Genomic DNA, 14,908 nt, shown 5'->3' with positions numbered 1-14,908 from the left:
CTTCAACACACACACACACACACACACACAGCCCCTGTGGGGCAGCTGAGATGGCTCTGCCTGGAAGCACTTCCTTGCTTCACACATCTCCCCTCCCTGGTTGCTCCCCTGCTCCCCGCACTTTCCCTGAGCGCTCCTCCTTAGTGAATCATCAGTGCCAGTCTTTGCCTCTGGGGAATCTGACTTAAGATACTCCTTGTTAAAACCTAGCCTCCTTGAAAAAAAAAAGAAAATTCAAGACATCTCATCTTACTAAAATTTCCCCTTCGAGTGATCAGACTCTTAAAGACATCCTGCCATGCCCATAATTCATTAAGGTAACCTTGAAACGAAGAAACTGTAAGTTTACAGCTTTGACTATGTCATCTGCCTAGAAATTTTTCAAAAATTATTTATGAGGCCTCTGTTCTATGAAAGACAATTAAATAAATCCTTCGGAGACCATAAAGATGAAATGATGTGTCCTCAAAGAGTAATCTTTCTGGAAGCTATTGATGTAACATTATTGGTATTTTCTCATGTGACGTTTTGGGGTTTCCGCTCAGTGATGGTTAAAGTCCGTAATCGTTAAAGTCCATAACAGCCAACCACGTGCGTGTTGGGTGCCACAGCGGGTGCTCAGGCCTGACTGTCTACAGGGCTTTGCAGATAGGGGATGCTCAGCAGCCACTTGGGGGATAAATAAATTACTGAACAGTTGGCAGTTGATATAAATTTGTGGACTATCCTTCCATGTATTTTTTTTTTTTTTTTTTGGTAGCATGTGGTGAAATCGATCATATGCTAGTGAGAAAAAGACTGAACTGAACCAGCAGACAAGGCAAGTCTGGTTTTGATGGTGACGGTTTCAGATCAAACTGCCCCAGCCAGGTAGGGGACAGGCAGTGGTCAGGGACCCTCCTGCAAGTGACCGGAGGTCTCAGCAACTGTTCGGGACTGAGGAGTCTCCCCCGAGCCCCACCCCATCCGCGTGGTCCTGGCAAGGGCGATGCCCCCTTGGTGGTCTTTCCTACATCTTTTCTATAAAATCATGATGCAAATGTCTTGGCTACCTGAAGGCAGGGGCTGGCCCAGAAGACCCTGTGAGGCTCCTCTCTGCCTCCCCCAGACCCTCATCTCAGTGGGAGAGTAGAGTGAGGATTCCCAGGGGGGCCAGGGAGGATGGCTGGAGGGCTGACCCCACTGCCCTCCACTCAGCAACCACCAGCAATCACTAATTCTTTGATATTTCCTACAAAATAGGCCATGTTTGTTTGTTTTTTAAAAGCTCCTATAAACAACATGGCACACTGACTTTAAAATCAGTTAGAAAAACACAGACATCCTAAAATTAAAACAAGCAAAAGACATGGAAAGATTAGTCATAAAAGAACAATGCAAAACCATCACAAACCAAAAACACAGAAACAAAAACCTCACTAGAAAAGAAATGTGAAATAGAACAGTATACCGCTTTTCACGTATCAAATTGGCAAATCGTTTAAAATTCTGACTATTAGAAAGGATGCAGAGAAAAGACACTAGTTAGGTGTTGACCAGTGTAACCATTTGGAATTTCATAATATAAGTGAAAGGCAATAAAAATGCTCCATCTTTGACCAAGAGTCTATCCCGAAAAAAATCATCAGACATCAAAGATGTTTATCACTGAGCTATTTACATTTCATTTCACCAGGTGGGTGTTTTGAGGGCATTTACTATGATCCAGGCTTTGCTCTAGGAACTGGGGAGCTAGCAGTGAACTCAGGAGGCCAAAAGCTCTACCTCTGTGGGGCTCATATCCCAGTGGGTCCCGGGGCCCTAGAGCTCCCGAGTTTGGCAAGGTGACTGGCAAATGCTGCTTCATTCCCTTGGCCTCTGTATCATCCCAAACTCAATATTCTATGCCTTACACCCGACTACACTTAAACTTGATCGTTCATACATTTCTTTAAGCCAAATGGGCTGTTTCTCTAAATATTTTTTCCTTTCCCCCAACTTTTTATAAAGAAAAAAATGGAAACAGAATAAATGAAAGAATAGCACAATGAACTCCCATATGCCCTAATACCTGTGTTTTCTCTCTCCCTCCTCCATTTCCACTAAAACCATAGGAAAGTAAATCGCAGGCATCATAACGCTTCACACTTAAAACATCCAGGGTACATACAGCTTTGAAGAATAAGGCCGCTCTTCTACGTAACCAGAATGCCATCACCACACCTAAGAAAATTCACAGTCACTCCATAGTCTATCTAAAATCCAATCTGGATTCAAATTTCTCCTGATCGTCCCCCAAAATGTCTTTCACAGCTGGGATCTGTGAATCAAGATCTCACCAAGTGTCAAGCTCTGCATTTGTCGGTTTGCTCTCTTTAGACTCCTATAATCTAAAACATCTCCCCCTTTTGTTTTCCTGACCGACCATTTGAGAATCCAGGCTTGCCGACTGCAGCACCTGCGTTTGCCTGCCTGCCTCCTGGTGCGATGTTTTAACTTCTTCCTTTTATTGCCTGCATTACGTTCTTTAAATGGGAAGTCAGGGCTAGACGCTTCATTAGATTCAGCTGAACCGTTTTTAGCAGGAGTGCATCCAGGTGATGCAGACTTCAAACTGTGTCCCATCAGGAGGCACTCGTGTCAGCTGGTCCACTCTTCCCCTTGCGAAGTTTGATCATTTAGTTAATTTGGAAGCTGCCAGATTGTTCTGAAGAAAAGGTACGATTTTTCCTTTGGCAACTATTAAAAGTTATCTGTAAGGAGATGGTTTGAAACCTGTGTAAAAAGCTTCTTTCCTAATAACCTGTTAACTCGGTGGCTTTTAACATCCATTAATGATCCTTCCTGAATTATCCATTCCGCTGGGAATTGCAGAATGGGAATGTTCTAGTGTTCCTTCTACTTATATTAGGTGATATTTTCTATGAAGAAGACCCCGCCTTTGTTTTGTTTTTGAGTATCAGTATAGGTTCCTAATGGGCTTATTTTCTATCTGTTTTTTGTTTTTTCAATGTGTTTGAAGCCATTTACTGTCATATCCCTTTTGATGCTCAAACTGTCACAAATGCAACCAGTAGGAGCCTTTTAGCTGGCTACTATGTCTCTTGGATATATCCCTTCCCTTCTGACACAGCAAGATAGTTTATATAATTTCTTATATTTTGTATATCCTAGACCTGCACTCAGCCACTTCTCCAAAGAGCCCTAGCTCCTGTTAGTGCAGAACAGTATTTGGAAACCAATATCTCATTACTACTGGCAGGTCAATGCTTCTAGGACCCTGCAGGGCACACCACCGAGAAACGTGTGTGTGTGCACCTGTGCTCATATGGATACCCTCCATCCAGTCCAACACACAGCGCTCCTCTTTGCTCTCCCCATTCTGTGTTTGCATCTCCCTTTTCTAAAAGAGAGATGGTTTGGTCTTGGATTGGTCTTGGATTGGTCTTGCAATCTCCCTTTTCTAAAAGAGAGGGCCCTGGCTGTCAACAGCAGTGTATTGTAGGATATTTCTCTATTCTACAATTACAGGATTTCACACCGACTCTGTGCCAACAGATCTTCCATATTAGTTTCCCTAGGGCTGCTGTAACCAAGTACCACAAACTGAGTGGCTTCTAAGCAAGATACATTGGTTCTCTCTCAGTTCTGGAGGCCAGAGGTCTGAAATCGAAGCATTGGCAGGGCCATGCTCCCTCTGAGGGACATAGGGGAGTCTGTTATGCCTCTTTCCTAGTGTCTGTGGGCTGCTGGCAACCCTTGACCCCCTAGCTTAATAGATGCATCATTCCAACCTCTGCCAACGTATTCACACGGTGTCCTCCTATCTGTGTGTTTCTGTGTCTCTGTGTCCAAATTCCTCTCTTCTTACAAAGACACCTGCTATCGGATTAGGACCTGCCCTAATGCAGTATGACATCATCTTAACTTCGTTGCATCTGCAAAGATCCTATTTCCAAGTGACATCACCTTCAGGGCTGAGACTTCAGCACATCTTTTCAGGAGACACAATTCAACCCACACCACCGACTGCATAAAGTTTAGAACTTCTTTGTTTTGTTTGTTTGTTTGTTTTTTGTTTGTTTGTTTGTTTGTTTGTTTTTTTCAGTCCCAGAATAGATAGATTTCAGTAACGGTATAGAATATGATACTCAAAAATTCCTTGAATTAATTTTTTTTCTGTGTGATTTTGTTATCAGCTTGATAATTACTTAGGTTCATTTATGTCAGTTTCTTTTCAATTCCAGAGTTTGGTTATTCCTCAGACTTTCAGACTTTTTATTAATTGGATATGTAAAACATCTACATGGTTTACAAGTCAAAACTCTATGAAAAGGTACGCCCGGCAAAGTCTCACCCTCCACCCCCACGGCTGAAAGTAACCAACTTTACTCCTTTCTGTTTTCCTTCCTGCACTTCTTATTTGAGATAAGGAAAAAATAAAACAGAACAAAAAGCCTGCGTGTGCACCTGTGTAACTTCCCCTTCCTTAGATCACATACCACCTATGCTTTTTCATATGTTGCTTCTTTGACACAGAGCTGGAAATCACCTCACTGTCACTTCAGGAGTGCCTTCCCGGTCTCACGTGTCCAGCTGCTTAGTACCCCACTGCGTGCCTTCCTCATAATGTATTTCCCCAGTCTCCTGGGTAGGTAGGTTCTTTCCAATATTTTGTTATAAAAAAGTAATGATGCAGTGAATGACCTTAGGGTTAGGATCTCAGCATATGAACTGGGAGCATAAACATTCAGTCCACTTGCCTAATTACTCTTAGAAATGTAATTGCTGGAGCAAAGGGCAAGTTGTCTTCATGCCATCAGGTCGCTACAATAGAATACCAAAGAGGCTTATAAAGGACATTTAGGGGGTGCCTGGGTGGCTCAGTTGGTTAAGCATCTGCCTTCAACTCAGGTCATAATCTCAGGGTCCGGGGATCGAGCCCCACATCCAGGCTCCCTGCTCAGCCGAGGAGTCTGCTTCTCCCTTTGCCTCTGCCCCATCCCTCCAACACCCCTCCCACGCACTCACCCCCACTTGTTTTTTCTCTCTCTTTCAAATAAAACCTTTTAAAAAAATAAAGGACATTTAGTTTTCTCAGTTCTGGAAATCTGGGAAATCCAAGACCAAACCAAGGGATCTCTCTGGGGTCTCTTTTATAAAGACACCAATCCCATTTCTCAAGGATTCCATCCTCATGACCTGATCACTTCCCAAAGGCCCCACCTCCAAATGCCATCACCTTAGGGTTAGGATCTCAGCATATGAACTGGGAGCATATAAACATTCAGTCCACTTGCCTGTAGGTGCTGCTGTCGTTATGGGCAAATTCCCTTCCACGTGAGGTTGGACAATTTTGCCCTCTCATCAGCGATGTATATGAATGTCTGTTTCCCTTGAAGATTCTCCGTTTGATAAGAACAGTGGATTTCAGTCCAGAAAACTCAGAGGGCTCCATCTTTAAGACCAGTGCACCATCAGTGCAGACTCACAGCAGGTAGAGTGAGTGCTGAAAGGAGGGCCTTGGGTTAAGGAAGGGACATCGTGTGTTCGAAGGTGTTCTCAAGGGGAAAGAATTGTTCCATTCTCTTCTGTCATTTCTCTGACTCACTGTGTCAAGGAGGCTTTCCTCTCTCCTGGTAAGAATCCATCACTTCTAAGAGAAAACACTCAACTGATGACAGGTTAGAGTCTCTTTCTTTTTTAAGAACAAATGCTAATTTCAAAAGGAAGATGGTGTTTCTGGTGCGCTTGAGACCATCCTATGAGATCCCTACAAAAGATCCTTATGGTTAAGAAGGAAAAAGAGACTATTAAAGACTCTTTTTACCCTGAACGTAACAGAGCAACAGTCCTAGAGATCCTGTTGACTCTGTGACAAATAAAAGCTACTCCGAGGGCTGAACAACATTTTAGCAATAGCAATAATTTAGCATGCACTAAATTGTTTTCCACTGCATGGAAAAAATGAGACATGGGTTTAAAATTAGGAAAAGAAGGGACACCTGGGTGGCTCAGCATTGAGCGTCTGCCTTCGGCTCAGGGTGTGATCTCGGAGTCCTGGGATCGAGTCCTCCATCTGGCTCCCTGCAGGGAGTCTGCTTCTTGCTTCTCCCTCTGCCTGTGTCTCTGCCTCTGTGTGTGTGTGTGTGTGTGTGTGTGTGTGTGTGTGTGTGTCTCTCATGAATAAATAAATAAAATCTTTTTAAAAAAAGTTAGGAAAAGAAGCCTTGGTCAGCTCAGGGGAGGGGTAAACAGTAAATAGGTAAAGAAACAAAAGTGAAATTTCATTCCTTTGTTGGTAAACGGATGGTCCCCCCAGGTCACAATGGCCATCTCACTGAGGTGCACTTAACTTTCTAGAGAGTAAGTAGCAAGGGAAGGTTTGTATTCAATGGGTAAAGGACTAGGGTCCAAGAGATGTCTCTAAGACTGTAATTTATCCAGAGGGACTGGGATGATACCAAAAGCATGTCTGTGTGCTTTCCAGCCTCCCCCAACTCCAGCTCCATTTAGCAAGTAAGTCTAGAGCCTCCAGGACATACCAGGTCTCTGCTGACACAGCAAGAGAGGTGACATCAATCAGGCTGACTCCTGTCTCCTTGCATAGTCCCGTAGGACAGAGAGTTAATTCTCCAAGAAAGTAATCAAACTTTAAGAGAAGGCCTGGTGAGGTGCTAAGAGTGAGTGAACACAGCCAGCGATGGGATGGGATTGGGGGTGGGCTTCATGGAGGAGGCGGCATTTGAACTAGCACACGGGTGGGATGTAGCCAAGCAGTAGGGGCAGGGAAGGGGCTTGGAGCATTAGGGAGACCTGCCTTTGGTGGGAGGCAGTGATTTCTTTGATGACTCCTGTATGGCACCATGACTTCAATGGAAAAGGCAGAAAAAGCATTCTGGTCAGAAGTGATACATGTGGAATGATAGGAGGAAAAGGGAATTTCTAGAAAAGGGACTATTTTTAACCAGGCACATGAGACTATCAGGGAAGTGCTTTCGTTTTAGAGATGCCAGGAAGTAATCTACTGTAAAATTTGAATTCATGATTCCTTGGAAACCGAAGAGCTTTTTACAAGATTTATGTAATGAACTGAGGTCCCCCTGCCACCCTTCCCCCAAGGAAATCTAGAGAATACACAACAGCCCAGCCTTCTTTCTCAACTTCACCAGGATTCCCTACGGTGATGTGAGTGCTTTAAATCCATGCTCTACATTCATGTACTTTAAGGGACTAATGTTTTTGAAAGTAACTTTTTTTTTCCCCTCGTTACATAAGTGACACATTTATTGTAGAAACAATTTTAAGCACGCGAATAAAAAACAGGAAAGTTCCCTGAGAATCCGACTAACTGCAAGTACTGTGAAATGTTTTCGTGAACCTTCTTGCAGTCCTCTTTCCAATGTGTGTGTGTGCCTGAAGTTCTGTGTACAGAAGTCTATTTATAAACAAAATAAGATCACACTACCATCCAGTTTGGGACTCTGCTTTTCCATTCAATATATTACAGACAGCTTTCCAGATTATTAGATATTTTCTAAATCGTTTTTAATGATATTCCGCTTCAAAGGTATGTCCTAATTTAAAATAGTCGATCTCCTGTTATTGGACAGTTAGGTTGCTCCCAATGTTTCGCTATTTTTAATTTATTAAACTCTTTATTAACTCTAATAAAAAAAGAATATAAGTTCTTATGGCCATTTTTTTCACACAGATTCTTACAGTTTATTAGCCTGTATTCCTGGAAATAGACTCTCTTTGCCAGAGAATATGAACATTTGTAGGTTTATGATACGGGTTGCCAGGCTGCCCCCCAGAAAGGTTGTACCAATTCACACTCCCACCCCCAGAGGCAAATGATAGTTTCCAAGTCTTGGCTAACACTGGCTGTTCATTTTTAAAACTCTTTGATTGCTACATATCTGATATGTTTTTGAAACATCTGCTTTCTCTTGATGAGAGCATCCACTTATTTGGTGCTAATTTGTACACCGTGGTCACCAGTTCCCTGACTAGAGTCCTCGAAAAAGAAATAGCAAAAGTAGTCAAAACCTTTGAATTTCTGGGGGAAAAGGCATATCTGTGAACATTATTATGGGCAGCAGAAGACCTGCAGTAGGTCTGATGGCACATCTTGTTCTCATCCCTAACAACTTTTTAAAGTGATCTCTCTCCAGCAAACACATATGAGCCCTTTCCTGAGACTCGAAATCCTTAACCTTACTCCTGGTGACTCAACAAAGAACGTTCTTTCTACTAGATGTTAAGGGTGCGGTGGATTGATTTCAGCAGAAAATGAAAAGCTACCGTGCGCCTTACTTCTCGTTATGGAAAATACTTTTCTAAAGTCCGATTATTTGCAATTCTCAAGGAATAATCTGTGACCAATTTCTAATTATTAATTTTGTTAATGACATGCCATTCCTACAAGTACTTTGTTTATGAATGGACATCTTTCTCATTTCATACCTATACGATTTTGCTACATTTGGTTAATGATTAAGGCAATAAATTCTCCATTACAACAGTGAATGTATTCTAGTGCTAAATGTAGGCTTCCTAAGTGGTAATGATACTAATAAAAATTCCTATTTGTATGGTACACTATACTTACTATATATAGGACTAAATTAGATCTAACTATATAGTTTATAAGGTAATTTAAAATAACTAAATTTAAGTGGAAGGAGGAGGGCTAGTCATTCCTCCACAGTTTGAGTTTCAACTTAAGAGTGTGTAAACCCCCATGGCCACAACCTAAAATGTAAATTATGTGTACTGAGGCAACTCCCTAATTATTCTAGATTTCAGCCTCAATATATCTTGAAAATAGCAGTATTCTTCTTTAGATCCCTTTATCCAGGATGTTCCTATTAGTCAAAAGCCCTGATATCACACAGAGCCAAAATTCTTGGACCCTATATGTCCCAGGCTCCTGTTAAGAATATTGCAAAGAAATCCACAGCCCAAATCTCTCATTTCCCACAGTTCCAGATAAAGACACAAGTGTTACAGCTTCTTATCCATGAGTTATTTTGGGGAGCCAGTTTTTAGAAACACATTTCTATCAAGGCCATACGATTGTGTCTCATAATTGAAGACATGGCCAGGATTTGTCCCAGCCTTTAAAGGCCACTATAAAGACACATCAACCATCAGAATGCTTGGGAAAATCCCATGTTTCATGAGCCAAGCAACATCATCCAGGCTGCCTCTCACATCTGGAAGTCGAGCAAAGCTTGGCCACCTATTTTTGATTCCGAAAATGTCATTGAGCGCAGCAATGTCAGTCTAGCAAGTAAGCCAGCTTCCCATGATCACTGAAACCTAACCAGTGCTGGCCCAGCTCCTTAAATCAGACAAAGGTTCATATGCATCTCTTCGCCCCTCTGAGCTTTTCCCTATCTAACCCACACTGTAACGACTGTCCACCATAGCAACCATATCAAAGAAGAAACTCAAAATACTCCTCACTTTACCAAAACAGTGAATCCAGCTTAAGTGGATTTTTTTTTGACTCATCAAAACAAGTCACAGCTACCTCCCCCAAGCTTGAGGTAGCAACCCCAAAAGCCTGCTCACTCTCAAAAAGGTCAGTTAAAGAAATATCTTCACTGGCCAAAGAGCAAGATGAAACACCAAAGGAATGCCGATGCCACCTTCAATAACTAGAAGAAGGATTGGAACCAAGGATGAGTCAATGTAACGCCTACCAACTATTGAGTAACTACCTTACTATTTCCTGATGCCTCCTGGATGTACTGGGTGCCGGGGATGCAAAGATAAATAACATCCTCATAGCTTCCCCTCGTCAAATCTTAGTTTCACTAGGAAGAGAAACAATGCAAGTGCGTGATAACAGGGAGGACTAACAGAGCAGGACCAGGAGCTCTCAGGGTAACTCAGCTTTCATCCAGGGCAGCCACAGGCTGGACTGTACACTAACTCCACCAGCAACAAATGACCAGCGAAGTACTGGGGAGCCACTGAAGATGATAGATGTGTGGGATCAGACGTGTCCAAGGAAAACTAACCCGGCAGCAATCCTTAGGGCACACTGAAGGAGAAAACAAGACATCGTGGAAAGGAAGACTGTTAAGGGAACACAGCCACTGGACTCTAAATCAGAGTAGAAGCTTGTGACATCTGGGGACAGCTTACAACACCAACTGCAGAGTTTGTGTCATCCCCGCTCAGGCTCAAAAATTCAGTCGAAGGGCTCAGAACTCACTGAGCTGTCACGCTCACAGTTATGGCTTTATTCCATGAAAGGCTACAGACTTCAATCAGCCAAGGGAAAGGATGCGTGGACAGAGTCCAGAAAAGTTCCAGTTAGAATTCCAGTTGTCATCGCCCAGCGGAGCTATGGACAGTGCTCACTCTTCCTGGCCAGCAGTGTGTCACAGCCAGGAAAACTCACCTGAGACTTGGGGTGCAGCGTTTTCTTTGAGGCTCAATCACCTAGAATGAGTTGGCCACCCAGTCTTCAGCCCCTCTGGAGGCTGAGCTATGATCACCCGGCCCAAAGCCCCCACCTTATCTGTTCCCCGGTCTCCAAGTCAGCAAAGACACTCTTCTGATTTATCAGATACCATCCCAGGGGCTTAGAGATCACCTCTCAGGAGCCCAAGACAGAGGCTAAATAAACCTCTCTTTGGATAAGATCAATTCTTTACCACAAAGAGCTAAACTGATTGTTTTTAACTTATTTCCATAATATTTACAACTCCACACGTAACGATTTATCTTCCATGTTCAAAACGAAAGAAAGGACTCCACCTCCACCTCACCAGTAAAATACTTCCAAACCCCCAACAGAATAATCTCCTTTTGGAAGTCTTGCAGAAAACTCCATCCATCAGGTATGGATTTCCGGGTTTCTTGGAGCTGCACTGCAGTGAGAGAGGCACATTTTGTCTTTTTCCTACTTTCTCCCTGAATTTGGGGGGTTCAGTTAACCTTGAGGCAGTAGCCTCCTGTGGATTGACTGTTGGGGCTGCCTACCTAGTTTAAATGTGTTGATTTTCAAAGCAACTAAAAAGTCTTTAGAGAGTGACAAAAATAACCTACTGTCTTTATGGCTGTAGAAGATACAGGTGATTTAATTAAAAGCTATCAAGCACCGGTTTCTAGATGTTTCCAATATATGTAAGGATTATCCTCTTACTACCAAAACAACAACAAAAAATCCAAGTCATTTTCCTACTAGATTTAAAAATATAAATGTGTCTTCACATTTGAGAGCCTGGTGACATACCATGTGACCCTAAAAAACACTTAGAATAAGTGAATAGAAATTTGCACTTCCTTTGTCCCACAGAACATAGCATACTTACTAGCACAGACTTCAAAAATCTGCCATAAGCCAGCTGTGTGATCTTGGGCTTGTCATTTTAACCCTCTGGCTCAGCTGCTTTTTCTGTAAAAGAAAAGTGTTGGATGAGATCGTTTCTAAATTTCCTCTGGTTCTCCCTATTCTTCCTCAGAATAAGATAACATTTTGTAAATATAAATGAAGGTTCCTAAAGCAGAGGATAAATAAGAATCCCCTGTGTTTCCAATATTTACCTTTTATAGTCCAAAGGAAGAAATAAACAATGTTTAGGTTAAGTATACAAAATAACTGAATATTTTTCAAAATATACTATGAATTTCTTAGCAAATCCTATGGAGCACCTACCATGTACTAATCAGGTGTGTGTGTGTGTGTGTGTGTGTGTATATATATATATATATATATATATATATATATATATATATGAAATATTGATCTATACTTTGTGAATGATCCTGAACAAATGTTCGTTAAATGGAGATCTTACTAATAGCCTGATAAGCACCAAATATGACAGGAAAGAGAATGTGCGGGATTTAGCTTAAAGTTATATGCCTTCAGAACTCAGTGACTTTCTAAACCGATTTTATAATTAGGAGGATATTTTTAGCTTCTTTTTCAATTGGAAGGTTTTATTATGCTCATCTTAATATACGTAATTTCGCTTGAGTATTTTCTGATTTAAAAAAAAAATGAATCTTTTCCCCTTGGTGGAGCAAAGTGTGAAAGTAACAGCTTCCAACTTAGTGTTACATCAAATTTAAGGGCTGGTGAAACCGTCCTAAGAGATAGGTCCTAGTGATTGGCCACACTGTGCTCCAGCTTGCGCCCGGATGAAAGATGAGTAAGACACCAGGTGCCCACCCTGGAGGAGCCCATGGCTTAGTGTAAGGATGGCCCTATTCACAAAGAATTACAGTGCCAGGTAATGCTGCCCATTACTCAGGGGATGGCACCTGGGGAGGGAGGGGCAGGAGTGAGGACTACCAGGGGAGCAGAGGGAATAGCACTTGAAAGCCCAGAGCCTGGAAAACTGTGGTGAAGCTAAAGCCTCAGAGGAGCCAGCTAGGGCAGTGGCCCCAAGGAAGCAGGCATGGAGCCAGATGCTGGTGAAGAGCCTGGTACAGTGCCCGGGGGCTGGTGGTGATGGGACAGCAATGCAGGAATTTAAGCGGGGAAGCAGACCCGTAATTTAGAAAGGAGACAGAGAGAAGGATGGACTGGGGAGAGGTCCAAATGCAGAGGGGCAGGGGTGCTGCTTTGAAGGATCCAGGGGGCTCAGTGAGGCACTGATGAGTGGGGTGAAGGAAGAAGGTTGGGGCCAGCTCTCCGGCTCTGCCCTATCTCCTGCCTGGCTGTTGGGGACAGTGGGGACATGTGAGCACACTAGAATGTGCGGGAGGCATCCAGGCAGGCAGGGCCAGAGAGCAGATGAAAATGCGGAGTTCCAGGGAGGGTTGTGTGGGATCTGCAGAATGGGTTGAGGAAGGAAGGCCTCTGGCTTGGAAAAAGAGAAGACCAGGTGGTTGCCTTGCAAAGAATCAGAGGCCTTCAGAGCAAGACATCAGACCCGTCCAATGTGGCCCTAGAGGGGACCAAGAGTGAAGTGGCGGCTTTAGGCATTGGGACTGGGGCAACTGGAGTACGGTTTCCCAGAGTCAGAGCTGTGGGAGGGCCCGCGGGGTTCTCCGGCTACTACAAGCCTCCCCTCAAGCTGCTTTCCTCCCTCCCGCCTCCCACCGCACCCCAGCTCCCCCGTTACCACGACCTGGGTGTTGGGGATGGCTGGCCAAGGGACCCCACAGAGCCAACCAACTACCCAGTAACTAAGGCCTTCCCACCAGAAGGATCTGCAGCCCCAAAGGAGGAATCTGTGAACTTAAGCGCCCGGTGGTGAAACGTGCGGGGCAAGGTGCGGGGGGAGGGTTTCCACGGCTCTCACCCCGCTCTGCAGGCGCTGGCCCCGCTGTCACCGGGGCCCATGGGGGGGGGGGCGGCAGGCTGGCCTCGGCGAAGGACACCGAGGAAAGTCCCCCCAGATTGCCTTGCCAGGCCGATGAGGGCTCACGTTCCGCTCGGGCCCATTACCCGTTTCTGCCGACTTTGGGGGTCAGAAGTGGACTGAACTAGCTAACACGGGGGTGCGGGCCGCCAGGCTCAATGGGACCAGGCGGGGGAAACGGGGGGGAAGTTTGGGGCGCTTTGATTCTCCTCTTCCGGCTCCCACACACCCAGCGCCGGCCACCGGGACCTCTGGGTGCCCGAGGGCGGCGAGACCCGCAGGGGAGACGCGCGCCGCTCCCCCCCCCCCGCCCCTCCATAGTCTCGGCCAGGAGCTGGGGTGCAGGGTTCCCCTAGGACCGCAGGCTCTACCTCGGGCTCCCTCGGACAGAGGCCCCCCCGCCCCCCAGGTGAGGACGCGCTCCGCCAGGCTGGGCCCCAGCAGCAGAGGCGGGGGTGGGGTGGGGTGGGGTGTCCCGGGGCGGGGCGGGGCGGGGATGCGCCCGTGGGCGGGGCGGCGGTCCGAGGGGCGCGGGGCTCGGGGGCACGTGGCCGGTACCTTCCGAGCTCGAGCCTGGGGCCCCTCCCCGCACCGGTCCGCGGGCCGCTCTCCCAGGGCCGGGCGCGGCCGCGGCGGGGTGCAGGGCGCGGGGGCCCGCAGCGCCCGGGGTCCGGGTGGCGCCCAGTCCGGGCTCCCGGCCTCGCCCCCGCCGCGCGCGCCCTCCCGCCTCCCCGTTGCCGTGGCAACCGGAGCCTCCAGGCGCGCGCCCGCCCGCGGGAGCGCCCGGCAGCGGCGGCGGCGGCGGCGGCGGCGGCGGCAGCTCCGGCTCCAGCCGCGCGCGCTGCGACCCGGTCCCGGAGCCCGCCCGTGGCCCGTGGCCCGTGGCCCGCCGCCCGCCGCCCGTCGCCCGCGGCCCGGCTCCCGCCCCCACGCGGCCCGCGACCCGGCCCCAGCGCCCGCGCGCCGCCGGCCCCCATGGAGCTGCTGGCCGCAGCCTTCAGTGCCGCCTGCGCCGTGGACCACGACAGCTCCACCTCGGACAGCGACGCGCGCGACTCGGCGGCGGGACACCTGCCGGGCAGGTGAGGGCGGGCGGCCGGGCGACCTCCGCGACCCCCGCGCGCCGCGGCCCCGGCCCCGGCCCCCCCCGCGGCGCGGGTCGTGCAGCCGGAGCGCCCGGGGCGGGGGTGCGCCCTGCTCGGCCGCCGCGGGTCCCGGCCCCGGGCTCCCCCCCCCCCCCCCCCCCGGCGGGCCTGGGGCGCGAGCTCGGATGCGGGGCGGGGGCGGGGGCGGGGGGCTGGGCTCGGGCCGGCCGTCGGGGCGGCCGGGCGGCGCCGCGGGGAGCCGAGGGCGCGCCAAGTTTCCGACGCCTGCCCGCGAGCTCCCGGGCTCCGAAAACATGAAGGCTTGGGGCGGGCTGGCGTGGGCATGAATCACCGGGTCGCACCCGCTGCGGCGACGAGAAGGGCCTGGGCGGGGGCGGGGGCGGGGGCGGGGGCGCGGGGCCGGGCCGTCCGGGGAGGGTCCGGCGGGCCTGGGCCACCTGTGCCGATGCCCCCGCCGGCGGCCGACGAGTGTCGTTGCTTGGAAAT

At 47.6% G+C, this 14,908-nt stretch overlaps 2 protein-coding genes across 2 annotated transcripts in view; one reads left to right on the top strand and one right to left on the bottom strand.

Annotated features, from left to right (window-relative positions):
- Positions 1-12,256: 12,256 nt before the first annotated feature.
- LOC119865815 (spidroin-1-like) lies at positions 12,257-14,293 on the bottom strand. The gene is made up of 2 exons (XM_038573027.1): positions 13,909-14,293; positions 12,257-12,270 (listed from the first exon to the last, which is right to left on the bottom strand). Exons 1-2 carry the CDS (start codon positions 14,291-14,293, stop codon positions 12,257-12,259), a joined length of 399 nt encoding a protein of 132 aa, XP_038428955.1.
- Positions 14,260-14,908, top strand: part of NGEF (neuronal guanine nucleotide exchange factor) — a 39,277-nt gene continuing 38,628 nt past the window's right edge. Inside the window, exon 1 of the mRNA XM_038574217.1 lies at positions 14,260-14,398. Within this exon, the coding sequence (XP_038430145.1) occupies positions 14,292-14,398 (107 nt within the window). The 5' untranslated portion in view covers positions 14,260-14,291. The remainder of the gene's footprint in view (positions 14,399-14,908) is intronic.

Source organism: Canis lupus, chromosome 25 (genome assembly GCF_011100685.1).
Source record: "Canis lupus familiaris isolate Mischka breed German Shepherd chromosome 25, alternate assembly UU_Cfam_GSD_1.0, whole genome shotgun sequence".
Lineage (NCBI taxonomy): Eukaryota > Metazoa > Chordata > Mammalia > Carnivora > Canidae > Canis > Canis lupus.
This window is presented reverse-complemented; position numbering and strand designations above follow the sequence as displayed.

Excerpts from the sequence above, each read along its gene's own strand:
- LOC119865815 (XM_038573027.1), bottom strand. The coding sequence starts at position 14,293 with ATGGGGGCCGGCGGCGCGCGGGCGCTGGGGCCGGGTCGCGGGCCGCGT.